The sequence below is a fragment of the Gymnogyps californianus genome, chromosome 5, assembly GCF_018139145.2.
Source record: "Gymnogyps californianus isolate 813 chromosome 5, ASM1813914v2, whole genome shotgun sequence".
NCBI classification, from domain to species: Eukaryota; Metazoa; Chordata; class Aves; order Accipitriformes; family Cathartidae; genus Gymnogyps; species Gymnogyps californianus.
In genome coordinates, this window is record NC_059475.1 from 47,435,355 (window position 1) to 47,460,408 (window position 25,054).

At 41.8% G+C, this 25,054-nt stretch overlaps 1 protein-coding gene across 4 annotated transcripts in view; it reads left to right on the forward strand.

Moving 5' to 3' along the window:
* The window catches only part of NRXN3 (neurexin 3), a 988,734-nt gene that overhangs the window by 298,050 nt on the left and 665,630 nt on the right, over positions 1-25,054 (forward strand). For all 4 annotated transcript variants that reach the window (XM_050898472.1, XM_050898473.1, XM_050898470.1 and 1 more), the window contains 2 exons: positions 7,543-7,746; positions 15,955-15,981. In XM_050898472.1, the coding sequence (XP_050754429.1) occupies positions 7,543-7,746; positions 15,955-15,981 (231 nt within the window). The remainder of the gene's footprint in view (positions 1-7,542; positions 7,747-15,954; positions 15,982-25,054) is intronic.

A 25,054-nucleotide genomic window follows, 5' to 3' on the forward strand; every position in this document is an offset into this window, starting at 1 on the left:
TACCCTTAGCCTTCTTGCCAGAGATTTCTTCCCAAATAGTTGTACCCAGCTCTGTAAATGTTAGAGTGACATTTGGAGTAAGTTTGAAGAGCCCATGTGCTCCTTCTTGGTTCCCCTGCGTCTCTGGCAAGCTTCAGTATGGCAATATAACCTCGCTCGTCACCTCCCAGGGATAGCAAGAACATTTACAAGCTACAGTCCTCTGTCTGCAAATATTTCCACTGTGCTACTCAGTGCTCTTACAGCTCCTCCCTAGCCCAGTTCTTTATGATTACAGCCCAAAGAAGGGAGATGCAAAGTTTATTAGATAACATTTACTTTTCATTGTGAATTAAAGGCTTTTTATTTTTTTGTAACTCCCCACCTGACAACATCCCTTAATTAACCTATCCTCTTTTGTGTGTGGTGACGACAGGAGGAGAGGAAGCACGTACCAAGCCTGATACTGATGGAAACTGGCACATACTTCTTTGTAGGGTAGCCACAGGTTGGCCTTGGGAGCTGGAGAGTTGGTTCATTACAGAAGTTAAACAAAGCTAGAATCCAGAGTGCAAAGGCTTGTGAGGTTTATTAATGGAGGGAGATTTGGGATCCTGGATCATAATATGCCTTCTCTAGGTCAGTTTAAAATTTAGAAGGTCTCCATTGAAGCTGTAGACAGTCAAAAATCTGGTGGTAATTTTCCCTTGCAGTGGTGGAAGCTTCACAGTTTTAAGTAGTTCCTTGAGATTTCACTCACGTTGAGCTGAAAATTCTCAGGACTGGTTTACAGGATTTTGGTGTTATATAACCTCCTTATATTGAACTAGAAAAGCAAGGTGTTAATTTTGGATTCAGAAAAAAAAATTGTGTAGCTCTGAAAAAAATTCAGAATTGCTTCTGTTCATAACCAAAGTCATTTCAATGTCTAAACTTTATGAATCAAGCTTTTTTTTTTTTTTTTTTTGTCTGAGAAAGGACTTTACAGTACTTGCACTGAACCCTGCACTTTCATACAGATGTGTTGCTTGGGGCTCTTAGTTTGCCTTCTTTGCCTAGATTTTTGTGTGTCTTCCATTTTGTGGATACTTAGGCAATAATTTTTTCTGCAGTAATTTGATGTTTCTGCTTGTGTTTGGAAAAACGACAAAGGAAAGGGATAGGAAATATATTAGAAATTGGAACAGGGAGGAGACAGTGGTATGGAAAGGGAAATGGTGAATAGGGTATTTATTCTGTTCTGACTTTCTAGATAAGTAAATAGGTGTGGTTTGCACTTCAGGTGTTCTTCAGGAATTTCTTATTTTATATGAACCAAGCCACACTTCGGGGCTATTTTCAGAATGTTAAAAGTAATGAAATGTTTTAAATGTTATTAAATAAATTTTGCAAGGTTTTGCAAAAATGTATTTGATGAAAAATATTCATCTGGATGTCATCTGGCCTATGTAAACATCTGCTAGCAATTTTTGTCTATAGCAGCGGCCTTATAAGTGACAATTATTATTGCTGCTCCACCAGTATTCTTGCATCCCTGAAAATGTGATGAATGCCTTGAAGGTAGCTCTATTATCTCTCTCGTTTGCTGCTCATTTGGAAATATTTTGTACACATTGTACTGATAAGAGTGTCTTATGTAATTATTCTACTTTTAATGCCCGTTTGGTCTTAACTGTTGTACGCTATTCAAATTGGAGCATTTGAATTTAAGAAAGTAGTATACAAATCAGGGAGAAACCAGAGGTGAGAAGCAGAAGAGGCAAGTTTTAGAAAATAAAAGCTAGAAGTTGAACGAAAAGGGTTTACTTAGTCTAGAACAGAGTGAGGGAGCTGGAGTAATGGTATGCTGAGCTTCAGGATATGAAGGTCCTTTTGTAAAGCAGCTGTATACCCACTGGGAGTAGGGAAGGAAGGCATTATCTTAATTTGAAGCAAAGAAAAATTGGGATTGATGTTGCAAAAATACTTTGGTCTGTGAGGATTAAGCACCGGCAAAACCAGTCCAGGTTCTTTACATTTCTGTCATTGTATATGTCCAAGATTTCAACTGTTTTATCTTCATGAGTTTCCAGTGCATAACAATTGATGATAATGATATTGACATCTTGTCAGGCTGAAATCTTTAAAGCAGAATAGCGTTGTTCTTACTAGCACAATAAACCTATCAGTGGCTGATAAATGATATTATTTGCGGAGTATTTTGCTAGACTAATAAAACTCATTCTTATTTCTAATGTAATGGTTCTCTTTAGGTGGGTATTTAAAGATGGTTTTGTGCTCTCTGTCATCCTTCTCAGTGTTAGTGAATTACATTTACATCCCTTCGAATTGCTCTTTCCTATTTGGCAGGCTAAGGTGAGGTCCAGTGGCACCTAGATGGGAGACATGCAGGGAAAATCCAATTTGCTGCAAAAGGTGTCATAGTGCATTTAGTAAACATGGACTTTTCTTCTGAGTCAGTGAGGAGCAGTGCCAGAGCACGGTATCGCTGTGTCCACACCAGCAGGGCCCTTAGGGCACCGACAGGCCCTGCCCGGCCCCCAGGGCTCCTCCACCCTGCCCACAGCCCAGGACCCCATGTCAGCCCCCTGGTGCCATCAGCCCCTGCCCCAGCGATGCCGCAGCAGGGCTGGTCTCCAGCTCCCCCCAGCCCTGCCCGGCCATGGGCCCTGCCGAGCCAGGCCTATGTCCCATCCCTGTCACCGTGGCCCTGCCTGGCAATCGCGGCACCTGATCTTAGCACTGGCCTGCGGATTGACTTTCCAGCCTGACCCTGGACCTGCCTCATCACCATGACATTTCCTGGACTCTTGGTTGGGCCCGGCCACCATCTGCAGGTCTGTTGTGCTCACCTCCTCAGGTGTGTGGGACAGCCCTGGGCAGCGAGGGCCCGGCCCTGGGAGCCCCACAGCTCCCGGCTCCCATCCTGCCGGAAGATATGCAAGGTCGTAACTGCTTGTGAGCTCTTAAAGTTCCCATGACATTTTTTCCACCAAGAAAGGAGCATTATCTCCTGGGTCCTAGTCAGATTTCAGTCTGAGTGATTACATTCGGGCTCCCCAAATTACTTGACAGCTTTGTGTTGTTGAAACTCACCTGTATGGAATCCACTTGGACAGGAATGAGGACTTCTTGTTCTTTTTTCAGCTCTGGGTTTTTTTTTTGGGGGGGGGGAGGGGGGTGTTTGTTTGAGTGTAATTTTGATTTTCAGAAAATCAAGGCTGTTTTTATTTGTGGCCATGTGTCTGCTAGTGGATATGGGAGGGAAAGAGGTGTGCTGTGCAATACCTACAGGAAAGTTTTGTCTGGTTTGTGGGTACAAAGCTTTGTCACTTTTTCTTTAAGGATATTTGAATTTTTGCGAGAAGGTGGAAACGTTTGGTCTATATTCCCCCATAGTTTTGAACCAGCATACCTGTTTTCCACACTTGCCCTTGCCAGGTGTCCCTTGCCTCTCCAGTTGGTGACACTTGTCTCTGGAAGCTCTGCTTGGTGGGGGCGGGTGGCAATAGCTGACTCTTGCAAATGTAGCTAGGGGGAATATGTCGTGTGCCCTGAACTGCTGTCGTTGGTGACTTCAGCTAAACTTTTCATGAAGGGAGGATATTTTTTCCTTCTTTCTGCACTGTCATCTTTCTGGAAATTTCAGGAAGCAAGCTGTATTATAGTCTGGGAGGCAGGGGAAAGAGATCACAGGGAAGAACCGGAGACTACAGAAAAACTAAAAGGGAGAAGAAAGGAAAGAAGCAAAGAATGGAGATTTGTACAAGAGAAAGGTTAGAAAGCAGGAGAAAGAGCATGAAGAGGTCTTGAATATTTTTCTGTCTGTATTCTAAGAATATGCCTGTTGCCATCTCCCCAGGAGGTTTATGCAGAGCCTTGCGGGGAAGCAGCAGTGAATTGCTCCTTTGGATGCTAAGTGTAAAATTAAAGCTGGCAGGGTCTCAGAGCACAAGACTGGGAAGCTAATCACTCCTAATAACATATTGATTTTCACAGATCTCTGGCATTATGTCAGGGCGGTTTTGAATCAGCACCTGGTTTCTTCCTCTTTCCATCTCCAAGCTAATGGCAGAAGCTTCTGGCTTTGGGATTGCAAATAAACGCTGCTCTGGATCTTTTTGTCTGTACAAATCTGTGGGTCTCTGAAACATGGTTTCACCCATTGCTCCTATACATGTCTCTGTGAGACATCCAAGTATAATAGCTACCCTAAAAGTAGAAGGGTGGAAGGAATGTGCATGTATTTTAAACTTGGATAACCGTGCTGCTGCCTGTATTTATGGTGCTGAACAAAAGCATTACAGTGCCATTGCTGCAGATGGCCGAGGACAATCGAATGGATGCCTGTATTCAGGCAGAAGTCACCAGCACAGGTGCCTAGGAGGCTGAGGTCACCTGGTTGTTGCCAGGTTACATTCAACCCTGAGCAGATTTGCTGTATGTGTTGCTCAGCTGTAACATGCCTTCCTCAAGTTTTGGGGACTGACTGTCAGGACAAGGAGATAGGTTTTATTTGTATACTGCTACTAGGCAATACCCTCCTCTGAAGTGGTATTTTTGTAGCTGGAGGGAATGGTCTGCTTGCAAGGAGATGTGCTGAAAAAGCTCCCAGATACTCCAGATGGTGAAGACTTGCAAGGTGAGAATGAAATCTCTTTATTTTTAAAAGATGTCAAGTGCATAGGTGGTCTGAACTGGGTCGGGCTCAGGTCAGCATAGGGCACACACAAGAACAGAAACTCATCATCTCCTGTGGTTGTGCAGAGGCTGTTTCAGCTATTTCAGGCTACGTAATTCTATCTGCTTAATTGTAATAAGAATTCATTGCTCCCTGTTTGTAGCAGACTGGCCAGAGAAGGGACAGTAATACTTGATTTAGGCTACTGTGGGATGTCAGTTGAAACACTGTCTAGGCTTTTGTGCCATCTTCAGCAATTCTGGGTGTTCTTCAGGTCCTTCTTACATAAGTATAATAGTAATGGTTGGAATTTCTTGTCTAAGGACAGAAATTTTCTGGCAATGGGATCAGTGGAGCTGAAGGACACAAATTCTTTTTGAAGGGAAGAGACTCGCTATTACTACGCTTCTGGTTTGCTGTCTTCTAGTGTCTGCAGAAAAACTCATGTTTCCAAAGCACCTAACGCATGGCGGTGTGGAGAAGGAAGCAGCAGAGCTGGGGCGCTTGTGTCAGCTACTCCCACTCGTAGTCCTGCTATCCTCCAACCCCCTTCTTGCAGCTATTCAGGTGCTAGGGCAAGCAACTGTTTCATGCAAGGCACATCTGAGCTGAAGGCGTCAAAAGAACCATTTCATGCTTGACTGCATTTTCTAATACAATCCAGAGAGAGAGAGTGAGGAAAGAGCAAGGAGGGTTTGTGTGTACATACGCATTGCCTTTGAGTGTATGTATAATATACAGTACATTTAGTTCCAGCTTGCAGCTGTGGGTGGCAAGTAAGAGGTGCAGACGTGAGGGGGAAGAGAATTGCGCTTTGAAAAGAAGAAACCATTCCCCCACCTTGAAAAAGAAGCTTTCTTTACTTCTCCGTTTCTTGGCCAAGTGAAGATGTGAGTCCCCAGGGCAGCACTGGCAGCTGGTACCCAGAAGGCGTATGTATGGCTGAGTGGGTGTTGTGTGTAGAGAGCTTTGTGTATACAGGCCATGACAGTGTGTGGGGAGTGCAGCTAAGAAAACTGGTGAATAGGGAGGCTGTTCACAGCCATCTTATTTCAATGGTGCTCCCAGAAAAGTTTTCTTCTTAATGGATTTGTATGTCCCATGACAAGAGAGGTGCTGTATACCAGCTATTAGTGCGGTGAGTCGCTGCACAAGCACAACCACAGTGATCCCCCCCAAATGTTTTGTAACCATATACCTGTCTCCTCTGTCACTTTATCAGCTTGATACTTATATCCTTATTTATAATCTCATTTGCATATTTATTGCACACTGCAGTTCTGTTATTGGCCATTGTGGACCCAGCCATGGGTCCTTTCCAGCATGGACATATGGCTGTTCCTCAGTTTACCATCCATCTACCCTACTCTAGCATCTAACACTTAGGCATTGAGAGGACGTAAGGATTGTCTCTGCCAAGCTTGCTGTTTCCCTCTAGAAGTTCCACTCCTGTCAGCATGAGTGGCCTGGCTGGGAAATATGGGACAAAGGAGTGAAACACAAGGAGAACATCTAGATTCCAAATACATGTTGTTGTAGTTGGTTAAATTAGATGGGGTGTTAGCTTTATGGGGTGTGTGTAGGGTGCCTGGTGAGAATCACAACCATTTGAGAAAACTAGCTAAGCTGGACGAGGCACTGGTAAGAGTGCTTTACAGAGCAATCCTTCCACGTGCCTAGGGAGCTGAACTGGTCTTTTTTTTAACCTCTGGGATTTTTATATGTAGTTTTGTGGTAGAAGTCCTACACGGAGCAATCTCTACAGCTCTGCCTTTGGTAGGAGTTGGCTGCAGGGAGAAGGGATGATCTGATTCATACATTAATATATTTATGTAGATTTGTAATTTTTGCGGATAAAAATGCTTTGGAGCATATTACCAGACTGAAACAATGATTGCCATGCCGTAGTGGTTGCTGCAGTTCTATCACAAGACTTTAATTCTACCCCCTTAGAGAAGAATATCAGTTTCTGCAGGCAAGACCCTGAACAAATAGAGAATGTTAAGTACTGTAACTCCTTTCCTCAGCTGAACTTCCCATTTTCTTTGACATCCTCAGAGATGATAGAAAAATACAATTTCTTTCCTTGCTGGTTTTTTTCTTTTTCCTCCTCCTGGCTTTCGTTGTGCCTCCATCTTCTGACATTTCCTGTGTTTGAATGACACTTAAACTTGCAATGGAGTTTGGTTTGTTCCCTTCTTCATTTGCATTGCAGTGCCATCGGTTGTGTCAGCAGAGCTCTACTAACATTAGTTGTTAGTAAGGAGGGGAAAAATATAAAATCACAAAGCAGCACAAATCTGATGTAGAAAAGACCTGTTAGGAAACTTGCTTCATATAGTTGTTGTTTTGCTTTAAAGTGCTAGCAATGGAATGAAATTCCTCTTTAAATAAGCGACAGCTCTTAGGAGTACCAGAAATAGGAACTCTGAGCCTTCAAAGGCAAGACTAAATGCTCTAGTAGAAGTCTTGTAGACATTATTTAAAGTAGTCATTACAGCTAGTGCTAGGGAAGGCTGGACTAATGGAGGAGGTTGCATTTCTGGAAGATGTCAAAAACAGAGGCTTTGCCAGCTCATTATCACAAAAGGGCCCTGTGCTAACACACTTGTCCTTGGGGATTGTGTCTCCGTGGGTACTGCTGCCTCCAGTTGTGATGAATACCATATCTTTATGTTTGCTGCTCATACTTGCCACATAGGGTTGCTGGATGCAGTTAAACAGTTGCTGTGTTTTTCACCAGTTACATACCTTTCTGTGGCAAGTGGTATGGTTTCTGTAAACAGTGCTCTATGATAGATGTCAGGGTTCTTCAGCAGTGAAGATTGCACAGAGGCGTAACTTCTTTTCATTTTTTGCAATTGTTTGCTGATTCCTTGCAGAGGCCTCTATCTTGAGCTATGATGGCAGTATGTACATGAAGATCATCATGCCTATGGTCATGCATACAGAAGCAGAAGACGTGTCCTTCCGTTTCATGTCCCAGCGCGCTTATGGGCTGTTGATGGCAACGACCTCACGAGACTCTGCTGACACTCTGCGCCTGGAGCTGGATGGAGGCCGTGTCAAACTTATGGTCAATTTAGGTATCGTATAAAAACCTTCCACTGCCCCTTCACTGTTAGTTTGGGCTTGTGATTAGTGGTTTTTTTTTTTTTAATAATTTTGTTTAATTTCTGTTGGTTTGATTGGATTGATTTCTAAAATAACTGCTGAGACCTTCATAATGATATTCTCTTGCGGAGAGAAATTCTCTTCTGCATTGCTGCATGAAGATTTGGTGTCAGTTCTTCGTTATGGACAGTGTTGGTTTTTAAGTCTTTAAGTTTTTAAGTTTCCTTTCTTGGTCTGGGACTGGTGAGCTCTGTGTGAGACATGCTGCTTGGTCCATCTTTTGATCAGTTACATCCCTCATTCATCCAGCATCACTCAAAACAGTCAAAGCCAAACATGGGAGGGAAGCAAAATGGATATGGTGGCAAGCACAGGTCCTGTGAATCCCGTGCCCTTTACAGAATTTGGCAGCGTTTGATACAACTTGGTCTATTTTACTAATTTGCTAATTATTTCTTTTTTCTAATTGCTATATGTTTCAGCCTTTAGGGCTTTTTATATTTAGTAAAAAAGCCTGGGTTTTTTTGATTGTGTCTTTATTAAAATTAAGGCAACAATAATAAAAGTGCACCCCCCCATCCCAAAGGGTTGTGTTCTGTCTCCTTAGAGTTACACTTTCCCAGAAAATAATAAAAAAAGACAATTAGAAACAAGTCCAACAATAACAACAACGAAAAAAAAATTGGGAGTGAATGTGCTATTAGATTAGCTTCAATCCATTTTCTTGCCAGTCTTTAAGTGTTGTACTGAATGACAAATAACCTTTTTAAAGAATGTAAGTACACAAGTTGAAGCTTTCTTTCACTTTTCAGTGATGCAACTTGTTGCTTCATATGAATCCAGGAATATAACTAAGAAGAGATTCTGAGTCAGACTATCATGGTAGTGCAAGATGTTAAACCTCTTCTGATATGTAGGGTACTCTATATGAAGATGTGTGCATGATCTGTGAAAGCTTGTGTCAGCTTTCAAAATTCTAAGCCCCACTGGAACAAGCTTTCACATTTTTTTGAGCTAACGGTATCAGCATCTTCAAAGCCCTGCTGTGGTGATATTAGGAGCAATCCATGTAGTGGCTTTGTTTGTAGAGGGCAAAAAAAGTATTATACACCCATACCTGTAGTAATGGTTCTTGTTTCTTAACTCCTGTCCTAGCTAGATATGGTAAGTTTATCAAGGTCTTGCTGCACCATAGATGAGCTTGAGTGGTGATTTTAGGGTTCCTCATCCTCACCTGGGCAATATGCTGTCCGGCAGTTGTCCTCTGGAACTAGCTTGTTTTTTTAAACTTGCTTCTAGTGTCTTTTTGGCTTTGAAAGTGCAAGTCAGACACTAATATCAGCTTTTGGAACAAGAAAGTGAAGAGAAGAAGATGCATTTAAACAAGTTCATATGGCTTAAAAACAAAGAGTCTCCATCTAAAGGGCTATAGAAACCCTTGCTTTTTATTTTAAAAAAATAGAAAATGCAGTGTTATAGAGTTCCTGTTTGGAATATATATATGGTCTGCTTAGCTTGATTGAAGAAGTGTAAAGCACTATTGAGTTTCTAGCTAGCATAGGAGCAGTTGCTGTGGTATCCAGACTGGCCTAGAGGACAGAGGGAAGAGATCAACTTCAGCTATGACAGTAACTTCTCAAATAAAGAGAAACAGCACTCTTATGACAGCCATCTCTGCCTGTATTAACTTTAAGTGAAGGAAAATTTCATAGATGTGCAGGATTTCTTTGGAGAACAGCTCAAAAGAATTGCTGTTGAGCATTCTTACATGTGCAAAGAGAATCTTTCACAAAACTCCAGGGCATGTATATATATGTGTGTGTCTGCATTTTCTTCTGATCTAATATAGTTGGTGGTAATAATCTGGCAAAATGAGATATCCCCCCCCCCCCCCCCCCCCCCCCCCGTCTTCTTTCTTGGCAATTATTGCTAGCTATTTTCTTCTCAGAGAATAAACTTAATCACTGGAAGACTGGCAGTGGCATGCTTCTGTCTGGGAAGTGATGGGGCAGCTAAGTATCTGCTCAGCTCTGCACTACCCCCTCATAACCCAGAGCCAGTTCTTTTACCTTGCATGCCTTAGTTTCTCTTTGTTGAAGAGAGAATACTTCGCAACCTGCCAGGGATGTGGTAGTATTTTAGCAAGTGCTGCTTCTGTTGCCTTTGATACTCCCACATGAAAAGTACTACAGCATGAAAACTGCCAGACTTCATAAAAAAATTATCACTTTTTCTTCTGAGAAAGGTACCACTTGTTTGATTCTGTTATGTCTTCATCTTCCTTTAAAATCAATGAGAACAGGGGCAATTGCTCCTTTTGGGTGTTTAGGGCCTCCTAGACTTAGACCCTATGTGAATACAAGGAGAGTGTATTTAGATTACCCTGAATATACTTATAATATTTTACAGCTTATGCTTTCCTTTCCAGTTTTCCTTATATCATGCTGGCAGACAAAATTTTCCCTCAGGGCCTGTCACCATTGTGTGCCTGAAAGGCATTGGTCCACTTTTAACACTCACTGGGATCTGTTACGCCATCACCTAGCCTTGACGTGGACTGTTCAACTCTTACTATCTGACATCTAAAAGATGTGGCTAAAGAATTGACATATGGTCTACACATGTTTGGAAAGAGATGTGTCATTGATGGTTTAATACAGGGACAAAATCTGTAAACCAAACCCTGTATTAACTGCAGGCTATTTTTGTGTAGTTGCAGGGACTGAAGCAATGTGTATGCCAGATTTGCCAGCTTTTCAGCTAGAAACTTTTGTGAGGTTGAATCTTCCCCCAAAAGTGACTACAGGCTGCATCAGTGGAAACCTGTCAGCCCTCTCCTTCTATGCCTGACTCAACAGAAGGGTAGTTTAGACTGTTGGAACCTGGAACGAGCTTCACCTCTGCTCTCTTCAGATTTATAAAGCTGTCAGATATATTCCTTGAAACAGGACTTTCCTTCTATCAAAACGGCAAAGTTACCTTGCTGTTGAAGAAACAGAATTTGAGGAGGAATGACCTCACCAGAGCCATTCATTTTCAGTTGTTTGCTGTAAGTCGCATCTAACTCTTTAAGGAGACTGTTCATAGCCAAAATGTCACAAACAAGAACGAAATCTTCATTATCTGACCCTGCCAAAATCCCCTTACCAGTGAGAAACAGTCATCAGCACCACTTCTGAAGACCTGAGTATGCTCAGTGCTGATTAGCTACATGTCAGCATCCCCCCGAGTGTCTAACTCATGACAGATGTGTGTAAAAAACGACTGTTTTGAGTGGTGAGTTATTTAATTGTGCTTTTCTTATAAGTCATTTAATACTATTACTAAGAGCTGTCTCTTTCTTCTCTTCTTTGATCTATTCCATTTGATTACTTATTATCATTTGTGTGGTTAAGGTCTTTCCTACGTTGTTTTTTATTTTATTTCTTTTTTCCTTTTTTTTTTTTTTAAACTCTTCTGTGTATTTCAGTTGTAAAGCTTTCCCATACCCCATCAGCCATGGTAAATCAAAAGATGGTATTCAACCCTTCAAAGGCCTGAAGCCTGCGGCCCGCACAGCAAACAGCCCTGAGAACAGAGCGTACAGAGCAGCCTGCAGGGGCTGGCATATCCCTCTCACCACCTCAGCACTCAGTGTCCAAACCAAACAGGGGACAGACACATCGTACAGCAGGCGTGGGTGGGCACGGGCGGCTGGGTGCTTGCTGTAGAAGGTGGGAGGGAAAGGAAGAGCAGTGATGAATAATTCTCTAAGAAAGAGGGGCGAGGAAGTTGTTTCAGACCTTTCCCGTGTGGGTGCCCGAGGCACTGCAATCTGCATGTTGACAGCACATCTCACAGTAGTTTGAGTGTTTGTTGTGTGAAGATTAGAAGTCCAAATGTGATACAGATCTCACTTCTGTTGAGAAGGACTCTGAAGAAATGAGTCTAGAGTGGAAGGAGAGAGAGAGAGAAATTAAGCAAGTCACGACTTGGAACACGCTTGGGAATAATTTCTGATACTGAGAAGATGTACAGAAAGGGAAAGAAATGGCTGGTCCGATAGGGAGATCCACGTTCACAGTTTTCCTCCTGATGAGTGGGAGGGTTATAGTGTCACTGACTTTTATTAAAGAATACTTCAGTTTTTTTTCTTCCTGGCCTTGCTTATCTTCAGGTCACTGGTGACTAGAATAAATATTTCCTGCCTCCTGTTAATCTGAGTCAGTTCTCTTGTAAGGAAGTGTAATCGTCCCTCTCGCCTATCTTTTCCTAAGATATCTCCTCAAGGGTGTCAAAGACATCTTTGCCTCTCCAAAATGCAAAGTTTCTCTTGTCATTCCTACATACAAACAGGGCAGGTACATTTTCTATTTTTCTTTTTTAAATGTATGTGAACTTTTATGCCGAATTTCCTTTTGTGCAAATCATATACTCAGACCTGCAAGTGTATGCCCATTCACACTGTTTCTCATTAATAAATTTCTTTTCTATAATCAGTACACACAAAGGCCCCTGATTTTTTTTTTTTGACGTAGACGTGCAAAAATATTTGTCAGCTGCCAGTTAAGAGGTGGGTACACAGTTTGACTACATGCAAGTAGGAGAGAGGCAAGGAGCCACACTGTAACATGGAGTAAGAGTGTGCACAGGACTTCATCCCCATAGGAAATAACCTAGAGTAAGTTTAGAAACAGCCAGGCCCCAATTAACTTTCTTGTCCTAGTCTTGCCTTAAAGTGCTCTTCCATAACCACATGTGGATGCTCATCAAAAGGAACAAAAACTTTGCCCTCACACAGCAAAGGTGACTTTCTTTCCTGATTCAAGGAAAAAACAGGCTGGGGCCTTAGCAATGTCAAATAAATATCACTATTTTCAGACACAAAGATACAAATGGTAGGAAACACAGGCCTAATTCACGGAGACTTCTGTCTGCTACTAAAGATATCTCCATTCAAACAATGAATCCCTAGTGTTAGCTAATTGTAGTGGAGCTGTTTAACCTTTTGCAAGGAGAGGGTCTTTGGCCCATTTTCCAGGTGATGTGCTCTGGAAAACCTTCCATCTGAGCACTAACGAAGCAGCTTCTGGTTTACGTTAGGAATAATAACGAAAGAAAGTAACTGTAGAAGGTCCTGCCAGCTCATCCTGCTCCCCATGCAGTTACAGACTGTGTTTTCACTTTACTGCTGTCCTCCAGATTTCTCATCCAATTGCTGAACTGGCAGGTGACTGGATTTACAGCTGTTTAGGCATACTCATCTTCAAAACCTAAAACAAGGAAAATCCTCTTTTGAGTCAGGAAAGCAGCCATACCTAAACAAAGCAAATCTCATCAGTAGAAGCTGATAACAGGGCTGAGAGCCCCAGATGATGATTACCAGAAGTCTTATTGCCCTGGTACTGTGCAGGAGGAATCCAAGCAGTTTTTTTAATTATTCCTGAATTCCCCAGCTGCTGCTGTTTTGAGCACAAAGACCAGGCTAAACCTGCACCTTACTGCCAGGGAAAGCACCTTTTGCTTTGGATTTTTAGTGTTGTACTAGTTTAGAGGAAAATAAGTATTTCCTTCCTTTCTAAAAACTGATGTAAGAGGGAGAAAACAGCTTCATGCATTAATGATTGGAAATTTTTTTTGGTTGCTTTGGGCAAGGCTCAGAATTAAAGAAATGAACAAAAAACCCTATGGTTGTTCTCTGAAGGTAGTGTGGAGAGTATGGTGGTGCTGGTGTAGCAGTGCAGGCAGATGCGCTCACTGATCAGTGGGCATCCCACTGATCCAGCTGGACTAAGTCTGGTTTGGGAACTGGTTCTTCTGGAGTGCGCTTGGGTGTTTCTGCCTGGCACCTCATTGCATGGCATTGCAGAGCCTTCGTGCTCACAGAGTCTAGAGATCTAATAGTGTCATGGTAGTTGTCAGGGCAACCCTCTCAGTGGCCTGGTTTCTCGTTGTCCTTTGAAATAGAAATCTAGCAGTCAGGATAAGGGCTACACTGGTTTTCAGTTTGAAACATCAGCCCCTTCACCTGGAGCAGTCAGTGACTCAGCCTGAGGGTAAGCCCTGGGACATGTAGTTATTTCGGTATTGTTGCAAAAAAATTGAAAATGCAAAAATTCTCTGCAGACATCAATAGCACAACAATGGTTTTAGTTTCTAACTTTGATGAACATTGCTAAGGACCAGCCATGTTTCCTTTTCCAGCACTCTTACTGTTTAGCCCATAATAAATTCCCCTGTTGTTCCAGCTGTAACAAACCTCTTGATCTCACTTGCTTGCAGTGAGACTTGGGAGTCTCTCTCGCTCTTGCTCTCACTCTCCGTCAGGTCATAGAGGGAAGTTCCCCAGCATGTACTTCAGAGCTCCCCTTACCCCACCCAACTCCTATAAGGGATATAGCCACCACTGTATGGTGATCGTACCAATTGCTCCAGGGCTGTTTGCTCCCACTTTTCTGTTGCGGTTGACGACACATGACAAACCTAATCGCACAAAACCAAACCCAGATTTTCTCAAGAAGAGTTCTGCTTGAAGACAGACTCTCTCTGGCTATGCTGCTCCTGATTGGTGTGTCCCTGCTCATTACGGCTCTTTATTTATAGACTCTTATTCTTTCCCCTCTTTCATTTTTTAAGAACTGGATTTAGTTTCAGCTGCTGAAATAATTTTCCTACATCTGTCTGAGTAAACATAAAATTGGTCCAGTTAAGCAGCAAACTGCATTATATTTCTCTGCCATTCTGTATAATCTCTCTTGCTGGGCCATATCTCTGTAATAAATACAACCGTCCCTGCTGGTCAAAGCTTTAGTTGTCCAGACAGGGTGTCCAGTAGCATGGTGCTATTATTCCTGGCCTTGATTTCCTGAGAGAAGGTCAGCATGGCCCAAGATACATAATAGCACTGATATGATAGCTCTTGCCCATGTCAGACACCACAGTAATGGATGTTCACAAGGCTGTAAATAAGCATTTATAAATGAAAGATCCTCTTCTGGGTTGTATCCTGAGATATGCTGAGCATCAGTGTGTTAAATGAGAGAAGCAATGCTCAGAAGCCCTCTAGCTCAGGCTCTCCTACCTCAACTTGTTTTCTTTGCGCAGACTCCTCAGTTACCATTTATTAGATTCCACAAGCATAACTATTTTTCTTTCCATGTACCCTTCTTTGTCGCTCCCTTGCCTGTAACCTCTGAATGAAGCAGGGCTAGCAAAGGTTCCCAGATCTGCCACTTCACTGCCCATTTCATCTTCCCCCTGAACGTTACAAGCATCCCATTCAGTCTTAGCGTTCAGACGGCAAGACGAGGTTGGGCTCTGAGGAACTGGCAGGGCTGGGGACCTTTGAAAGAAATCCCCATTTCCCCTGCCAAGTAAAGAAAAAATATTCCCAACCTCCAGAACTAGCTGAAATCTGGGCTGGGCGTTCGTGCGGTTAGCTGTTTGCAAGTGGCCATTTTATGACAGGACACAACTGGGCAGTATATTAACCCTTTCCTCACCTGAATGGACAGTGTCAAATGTGTCTGTGCACATATTAAAAAGTGTTCTGGGCTGGCATTGGGGGAATGAGAAGAGGGTCTGTCTTTGGGAGAGCTGGAAAGGGTTAAATATTGCACCAACAAATCTCATAGGCTGATTTTACAGGTATTCTGTGTTGGACAGATGGTGTATTTATGCAATAACAATACGAATTAATTCAAAAGAAACCAAGTGTAAAGGTTGACTTTGAGCTTCAAGCTTCTTAGAGAAATTTCTAAAGGTCTTTAAAAAGCAAAATGACACTGGAGTATGACTTGCATTTTGAGGGAGAATTTTGTGCCTTAATTATCAATTTTTTAATTGTAATTCACATCAGTTCATGGTCTGGAGTAGAAGATACTCTTAGATGCATAGGTTTCTATAAAAAGAAAATAGCTTTCTGTGTCAACATGTGGATATATATGTATATTGGTATATCTCTCTATACATATATGTATATATATGTGTGTATATATATATTTATGTAACAGATATTTATGTAGAATATACTGTACATATACACCCACTCCTGAACTTGTACAGACTGTATATAAGTATAAAATGGCCACATCTCTTTGCGTGTGTCTGTCCCCGGAAGGGTGGACTGATTGTTTTTGGATGTCTGCAGCTGTTACCTTGAAGGATGCAATTTCATCTTTCATTTATTTTTCCCCATCTAGACTGTATCAGGATAAACTGTAACGCCAGTAAGTTTTCCCTCAAGTTTCATTTTGTTCTCTTTCTATATATATTAAAATAAATTTATTTTCTTTGCTGTTTTATAAGCTGTTTTTCTTTTCTTTTCTTTTCTTTTTTCCTTTTCTTTTTTAAAAAAAATCTTTTTAAATTGAAGGATTGGGTGGGATAGGAAGCTGGGGGGAGGAGGGAAGACCTTACGGTGATTGTATGTGAAAATTTTGTGTTAGGTTTCTCCAAGGAGGAGATGAACTGTTATTTCATAGCTTTGCAGAAGAGCACCTGAGGAACCTGATGAGCTGATATTGTATTTCACTGGTAACCTGTTGTCTTTATGAAAACTTTTAAAGAACCACATAAGAATAACGACAGGTACTGTATGTACTTCTCCACTACAAAAAAGGCATGCATATTTAAAAAACAAAACGAAACCCCACCTCAAACTTCCACTTTATTTCAGAATGGTGACAACTTGACCTGATATTTATTCAAAGTCATTTTTATTTGGGTATAGGAGAAAGAAAAATTAGATCTTAGATTTTGAGTATATTATCAGAGTTATGTGATAACCTTTTATATAGCATTTACCACTCTTAGGTTTCTGTAATAAATTTCAGTTGATTCTTTGGGTCACTGAATATCCCTTTCAGTCTGTAAAAGTAGGGAAGAAGGCTTATAAAATCTCTGTGAAAAACAATAGTGAAAGATCATATCCAATTTTAGACTGATTAAGCAAACAAAATCTTCTCTGTTCTACTTCAAAGAGCTGGTTGAAGTTGATGTAGGCCTCAAAGTAAAAAACACTTCCCAAAGAATGGAGCTGTTTAGCTCTCAAGTGTGCTTTGAGGCTTATCTTACTTGAAACCAGATTCCTGGACTGGCAGATCCTCTATGTTAGATTTTATGTGGAAAGATTTATGGAAGGCTAAACATCACTTTGGAAATGCTATAAGGGATTAAAAGGCAAGGATGGTCCATGTGTTTCCTAGAGGCTGTGGTCTTTCTGCTCACCAGTGAGCCCCATCCAAGCTAGCAGGAAGGTGGAAAGAAGTGTGTTGCAGCCCCAAAAGCAAACATAGAGCTTTCAAGTAGCAGAGCCAATTGTAGCAGTATCGGGAGAATCTTATTGTAAAGCAGTTTCTTAACAGCTTTGCTGTAGTTTTGGACTAGGTTTGTAGTGTTAGGCAGCAGACAGCAGTTGTTTGGGTTTTTTCCCATATACAATATTTGCAAAATTTAAAAGGTTCTCTGTGGTTGCAAATAGAGAAAAAAAAACAACCCACACATAAGCAGATAATAGATCAGCTTTCCCTCCTGGTCACTGCCAGCTGATTGAGATCCTGCTTTGCAGGGAAGTGGAAGCAATTAGTTTCTTGGTCTTGGGAAGTGGTCCCTGGGAGCCTGTAGCCAGGGACAAGCCAAAGCATTGGCTGATGTGTCATTATTCCAGCTGTGAGCCCTGATATGCTGTAGGAGCTTGATCATGAATTCACAACATTTGAGAACTGCAGCCTTCTTCAGCCCTATTTCAGGGCTGTGTGGGATTAGTCCTGTATGAGTCAAAGCTTGACAGCTCTTGTTGAATTCCTTTTGCTCTTCAAAGTTTTGACACTGTATTTCAAGACAGAGTGGGTAACAGGAAAAAGTGTCTTGAATCTCTACTAGCTGAGATTGCCAGTTGTTACATAGCAGCGCTGAGGACATTTGCATAAAAATAGGATCTTTTGCTTCCTAAGAGTTCATATGCTCTTGCTGCTTAGCCACCTGTAACTCTATCTAAACACTTGCACCATAGTTCCTTGTTGATGCTTGTCATCTGAGCATCCATATCGGTTCCTCTAGTACTGGACAACAGTCTGATGTTGTCATCATCTTCAACTTTTGATGACAGCTGGCTGTTAAAGGCTTAGCTATGGAAGACTATCTTCAGGTGGGAAATCAGCTTTAGTAGCAAGGAGCAATGGTCTGGTTTTCATGCAAATCTAGCAGTAATTGGGAGAAACATTCAAAAAAGAAAAAGAGAATCCTATAATCAGAGCAGTGGGAAGACAGTCTGAATCCAGCGCTTTTGTTAGTTTCCCCATAAGCATCAAACCATCTTGAATCATTTTGCTTCCATGCATTTTTAATAGTTGAGCCTGTTGCATTTTTAAATACAGTGTTCCTCTGAAGGTTTGTATTTATGTATTTATTTTAAAACACTTTGGATTTTCCTAATTCTTTTTTTATGATACTTTGCTGAAAATGAACAACCCTACTCCTAGTCCCTCCAACACCTTGTTTTGTTGCTGCCTGTTGCAATGACTGGGGTCATCTGTCCTGCTTTCTAGAAGGGAACCTGCTGGGAACTGATTGATGAAAACCTGTATACTCTTGCATGAATAAAATATGATTAGGCAGAAGTAGACCAAATATCACTGTAACCATTCTTGCAGGCACACTGACATTTACTTGTGCAGAGGGAGTTATCCACATACAGATGGGTCTGCCAGGGTCTGTTGAAATGAGCAGAAGTGTTTTAAAGTAACTTGACAAATGGGATTCCCAATCAGTTGAAGAGTTTCAGGTCAAGCAGTCACCATTGCTAACTGAATAGAAGGGACCTGGTGCATGGTTTTAAAGGTAAACAGAGCTGTACTTTTGGGGTCTCGTGGAACCGGGTAGGTTAAAAAGCCTACCACAGCAAGCACTGAAGATCATGCTATTTGAGAGGAGTCTAGTATATTGTCCCAGGTAAGCATTTAATGTTCAATGTACTTGCTTTTAATTTTCATTGAAAGGATTGAGGGTTTTTTGCTTGCATATCTTTGGGTTGTCGTATATCTGATGCAAAATACTGTTTTCCATCACTTCGTTTCTTCTTACTCTCTCTCTATTTTTCATCACTGTCATACCTCACAGTTTTGAAATGGAAGGCTGACATTGTTTCCTAGAATAGGAACATTTTTTTACTTTCTCTGTACTTATTTTAATCCTCTCCTTTCACTCTTGAAGATACCTAAACTGATCTTATCTGTTTCTGCACACTGAGAGAGTTTGAATTTAGAACACCCAACAGTGCTGTTACTTACACAGATGTAACTGGGTAGTAACTCTCTTTTCCTCTGAGTGTAAGATCAGCACAACCAAAAGCAGGATCAGGATCCCAAAATACACTGTGTGAAGGTGCATTGAATGATTCCTCAACATAATGCAGACATAACGGATAGCACAATTTTGGCTGGATTTATGGGGAAAACAGGTACAGTCTAAATACCCTTATAGTTTTGCATACGTATATTTTGGGTTTTTAAATAGGATTTCCTAAAGAAGAGTAGCTCTTTGGTCCACCTCCTGTAAACTGTTTCTTGAAATACATAGTTCACTTTAAAGAAAGTTAAAGTTCTTGTGATAGTTTTATAGTTTGTGTCATAATACCTGGTGCTCTCATTTTTCTTCACTGTTTCAAAGGTATCTAGTCCTTAATTTCCTTATTCCCTTTTCAGTGACGCCACTTCATGTCAGTCCAGATGGGGATAGTTTTCAGCATTCTACCCAGTATCAAGTGTGGAGGACAGGGCTGTGTGTGCTACAGATTTACTAGCTTTTGGAGGTGTCTTCACTTTGTGCTCTTTCTAGGTTACTGCTTGTATTATTTGTCTTGGCCTAGTTCTCTCTCCTTCTCCCAAACCTTTTATGTGGTGTGTCAATAGTCACAGTCACATAGTTTGACGCTACCTTTATGGGAGGTTTGATCCTCCAAAAGTAGCTGCCTTTGGGACAGTGAATACTTCTGTCTTATCACTGGCTATTTCATAATGAGGCCTTTTCTTCTCACTAAAGCATGCCAGACAGGCCATTACCTATTTTCATGTCACTTGTGAAGCCTCAGCAAATCCTGATCCTCTTCTCTTACCTGTTGCTAAAAGCACAAATGGAAGAGGATGAAAAATCACAATCCAGTCACTATGAGTTGATCCTGTATCTCTATGAGGCCCCACAGTTAGCATATTGTTTCAGATCCAATGAATTTTGGACTGGTCTTTGACAATAGAAGACAGCTAGAATATGAGATTGGTTCTCCCTTCTCAGTTGCCATGCTTACTGTATTTAGTGCCTTAACTCAATGCAACATTAATGTTTCATTTTAGTAAGTGCCACTGTAACAACATAAAATACAAACCTATGTTGTGTAACTCTCTGGGAGAGGTTTAAATTTTTCTTTTTTCCGTATTATCATAAGTAAATAGGAAGCCGTGCTAACTCTAATCAAAATGTTGTAAAACCAAGTGCACTTATCCGATTCCTAGTGATGTTGCTGTCATTTTAATAAAAGCTTAATAGTACTCTAACATGAAAACATTATTTGGAAAGTGAAGAGGTATGATTAAACATACACATCATATTTGTGACTAGTATCTCCTAACTCCATTTAAACATAATCAGGAAGAAATGAATGCTTATGCAGCCTGAAAAGTGACGAGTCATTAGTATGTCATATTGTTGTGGTGAAAGCAAAGCTGGTGTCTGTAGCATCTGTACAGCCTAGCTGAGGGTGGTCTCACCTTTGAGCAGTCTGACTCAGGGTGCTGGTCTGGCCTCATGCTGCTGCTGCACTGCAGTACAGAAGAACGGAAGGGAGCAAGCCTGTCTTTGGAAGACTTTTCCTTCTGTCAGGTGATGAAACAGCAGTCCTCCCAGGTATTTTGTCAGATGGTAAACTAAGAATTCTGTTAGAGGAAAACATACCATGTTGGATCCAACAGCCTGAGAGAGGTGAGGCTACTACCACTCACTGTTCCCAGGTTCAACCAGTAGCGAGGTTGAAGATGTATTCCTGGCAAGCATTTTGCTAGTGATCACACGCTTACTCGCAGACCCGCATTCAGTCCAGTCTCTGGCAGCATGAATATACCCGCCCTCTGACCCATGGTCTGACTCCAGTTGCTGCACTCACACCCCTGTACACCCTCATGCACACAGAATAGAGAGCCCTCACCCAGGAAACAGTTAGAAAGGAATTTAATAAGAAGACAGGACAAGACTGCACTGATCAGATGCAGGGCACAGCCAGGTAAGCACACAGACCAGCAACTATTTACACATGACCAGCCCTTTTTATCCCCTTACTCCTCTATTTTCCCACGCTTGTTCCTCCCAAAATCACCTAACCTTTTCGTGCCTTTGGTTTCCCCCTAAATATCCTGTAATAAGTCTGTCTGATCCCAAACTGCTTTTCCCCTGCATCACATATGTCCTACCCTAGGCAGCAACCCCCTTAGTCCAAAAGGTGATCTCAAGACTGCTCCAGATGACTTATGGTGATGAGTTTCATGCTTGGACACTGGGGCTAATGGCTCTGCTGGGACAGCCCTGGGAGAGGCCCGGACAAGGTGTTCATTCCTCAGGAGTCCTTGATTTGTGTTCCCACCTGCCACTGCGCCCCTGTGCTCCTCTGGGCTTGTGCAGATGTGCCTCTGATGGGCTGATGGCCCCCGTGATGGGCCTGGATGTAACCCAAGAAGATATTATTTGGGCTCCCTCTCCTGCCGCTGTCTGTCTGAGCTCCTTTGTGGGTGTGCAGATGAGCTTTATCACATAACCCAACAAATTCCTCTTCCCTGTGGCAGCTACTACGAAGTGAGGTATTTTGCCTCAGACTTGCTCGATTCAAGTCTACTCCAAGTCCCCAGTGGGAAAAAAACTCTTGACTTAAGCTCTCAACTCAGAGGTTGCTTGGTACCCCTACAAAGTGAAATAGTGCTCCTGAGCTTGTTTTAAAAAGGTAGTGACAAAATACGTGCAGTTACCAGTTGCAATGGAGAGGACAAGACCCTTTGGGGCTGGGTTCCACATGGACATCTTCCATCTAGGCAAGAGGCAAAAGGTGAAGCGCATATGAGAAGCTGCTCTGCTTCACTGCTGTCTATACAATATGTCTTCTGTAGATTAGATTCTGTAATTAGTTGCCAGAACATCCACTTTGTTCTTTTATTCAAAGAAAATTGGCAGAAAACTGGAAACTCAGGCTTTAGGATCTAGGAGGAAGTGAGTATTTTATATGTGATTCATTTTGTCTGAGAACAACTCAGAGCATCTCTAATGAGACTTTGAATAGTTAAAAAGAAAAAGCAAAGCAAACGCTAATCAGCACAAGCACTGCTCGCTATGTTGGGTGCTACCTTATCAGTAAATTTAAGGCCAAATCAGTGAGCCTTAAGGCTCAGCAGATACTGGATAAGGCGTGACCGGTAAAGAGGCTCTAGTGATTTGCATTATTGGGTGCAGAACACTGGGTGTAATGAGGGCAAGCTTTTCACAGTGTCTTTAATCCTCCTCATCCAGACAGCGCCATGAAGATTAAGGTTTTGCTGTGGCATAATTAATTAATTTCTGCAATCCTAAACTGCAGTTTGCAATATGACAAGGTCCCTGCATCCCAGAATATTTTAGGGGCTGTAAATCTGGGCTACAAATGCAAGTCCATATTTACTGGACTTCAGCTAGCCCCAGCTCTCAGCAGCAGTTAGCCTTCATCTTCTGGCTAATATGGTCACATCCTTTGAAAGTCTCTAGCCTGACTCTTCAGTTCCAGTGCTCAGGGAGACACTTCAGCAGGTCTTCTAAGGTCATCAGTTTGAAGAGATGGCGCTGTTCAGAGCAGAACTTGGCAGAAAGCATTCTGCGATATTTTTAACTGAATTGCTGCTGTGGGACCTAACGGGAAAGAAAACTAACCATGGAAATTCAGCAATCATCTGTCAGGAATCAGTGACCCACTTTTGGAAAACAGCTATGCCAGTTTACTCGCTATTGTTCCCACCCCAGCAGCTTTTCTTGACTCCTCACCACTTCTTGAAAGGTGGTCTTTGTGCTGTACATTTTTATATAGAGAATTTTCAATTCCTGTAGCCTCTGACCCCTTCCATGGGATTATAACTAAAAATGAGAACTGTTGTGAAGGGGGCAGAGTCAAAACAACCATATCAATCACCCTGTCAGTCACTAAGCTAGATACCCATTACTTAATCTTAGAAATTCCAATTAAATATTGGGATTCTGGATGCTATAACAAAGATGATGAAATATGAAAAGGTTGGGGTGTTTTTTAATTTTTTTAATTTTTTTTTTTTTTTTTGCCGGAGGAGAAAGATGCTGTGGGTGAACCTTGGAGTAGCCTAGGAAGTAGTTTGTGGGTAGGATAACTTTTGAAGTCATGTGATGCTGGGTTTTGTTTTAATGATACATTGAATTAACTAGTTGCTGGTCAGCAATGTTTTTCTCTTATCCACCAGCTGTTATAATACAAGCTTCCTTCTCATGTCTGTTTGGGGAAAACAGGATGTCTTGCTTCCTTTCCTGTTGCAGTGTTTGCAGGATCTCAGCCAGGATGCCTGGGGGAAAAAAAGGCTCTTATAGAAAAACTTGCACACTTCTCAGTTTGTTACTTTGGCCACTTTCTTTGTATAAATTGATTTGTGTTCCTTTCAGATCAGCTGTCATCACTTGCACTTTCCTCAGTGTTTTGGTTTAACCCCTGTAGGTGACTAAGCACCACACAGCTGCTCACTCGCTCTCCCCCAGCCTGTGTGTTATCAACACTGTTTTGCTCACAAATCTAAAACATAGCACCATGCAGGCTGCTATGAAGAAAATTAACTCCCTCCCAGCCAGACCCAGTACACTTAGGAAGCAACTATAGCCTTCAAAGTTTGTGGACATCATGCTATAGGGCTTAAAAAGGCAATGCTTTTGCTGCCTTACAGTGAAATAGAGGGCCAAAGGTAGACTGAAACAGTGTCATCTGTGGTGTCTAGGCATTGAGCGTTTGGTCATTGCTTTTTCCATTTCATTGATTTTTCTTTTTCTACACAAGGCACTGAGTTTGAGGAAACTTGCTGTGTGACTGGTAATATCAGGGAGCTGTACAGCAGTACTAAATGTGTTGTTTCCAGGATTAAGACATGTCAGGCTGTTGACTATCTTAAAATCAAACAATGACTGTATTAGGACTTAAATACTGGATACTGTTTCTATGAATGAATAGTGAGAGGGTTGATAACGACAGAGAAGTGTTGCCTCTCCACAGCTGGGAGCTTTTTTCCATGCTTCAGTCCTCATGCCACCCACCTATTTCGGCAGTGGCTGCTACTGTCCTTCTGCCACCATGACCCATCACATTGCCTGTATTTTGGACTGCAAGGCTAGTTTGTCTGGCAAAAGGCATTGCTGCTAGAAAATTTCTCTCAGGGAGCAAAGAACTGCAATTGCACACAGGTCCTTGAGGAGTAAGCTATAAGTTTACTTTAAAAATATCCTTTGGTGCTTCTGTGCTTGAACATTGACCTCTCTGAAATGAGCTGGGGAAAGGTGAGCTGCAGGTTTGTGGTCTGCCTCTGAAAGAAGCACCTTAAAAATATTTACTGTTTGTGCAGGGACAGAATGAGTCAGAGAGAACAAGAACTGTTCTCCCAGAGAAATTCTCGCTCAGTTGAGCTGGTGCACACTGGTGTACGATGCATATGGCAAGCTTGCCTTGCTGCTGCTTCTCTGGAAACTTGCTCTTAGCAAACCTTTCAGCAGTGATGTCTTCTTTTCTAATTGCTTATCTTCTACTGCTCTCAAGAATGGCTGATTCTTGAGGTTTCAGGGCCAAGGAGACAGTTGTTGACTTCTTGCTTCTCTTGTGTAAAGGGAATACAATGCCTGGGAAGACTTGGTACCACAGGGAACCTGGCCAAGATGCCACAGATGTATTTGATCAGTGGTAAAGATTTTTTTATATCATCATAAACCATTTTCTAGCTAGTGGAAAATGCAATATGCTGAACATTTTCATTCTGAATGTGAAAAGTTAGAAAGCCTGAGAGAAGTTCTCAAGTCATTTTCCCAGTTAAATATCTTTTTGATTCGTTTCACTTCAGTGGCTGCTGTATTAAACAGTCATGTGTGCACACTTCATTATGGAAAAATAGCTTTTTCCTCTTGGTGGATTTCACAGTATCCAAGCCTAATCATGAATTGGAGGTCAAATCACCAGGTACAGTTTTGATAGTCCAAGAATATGTTACTGTTTTTGTTTGCTCATGAATTTGAAGTAGAGAA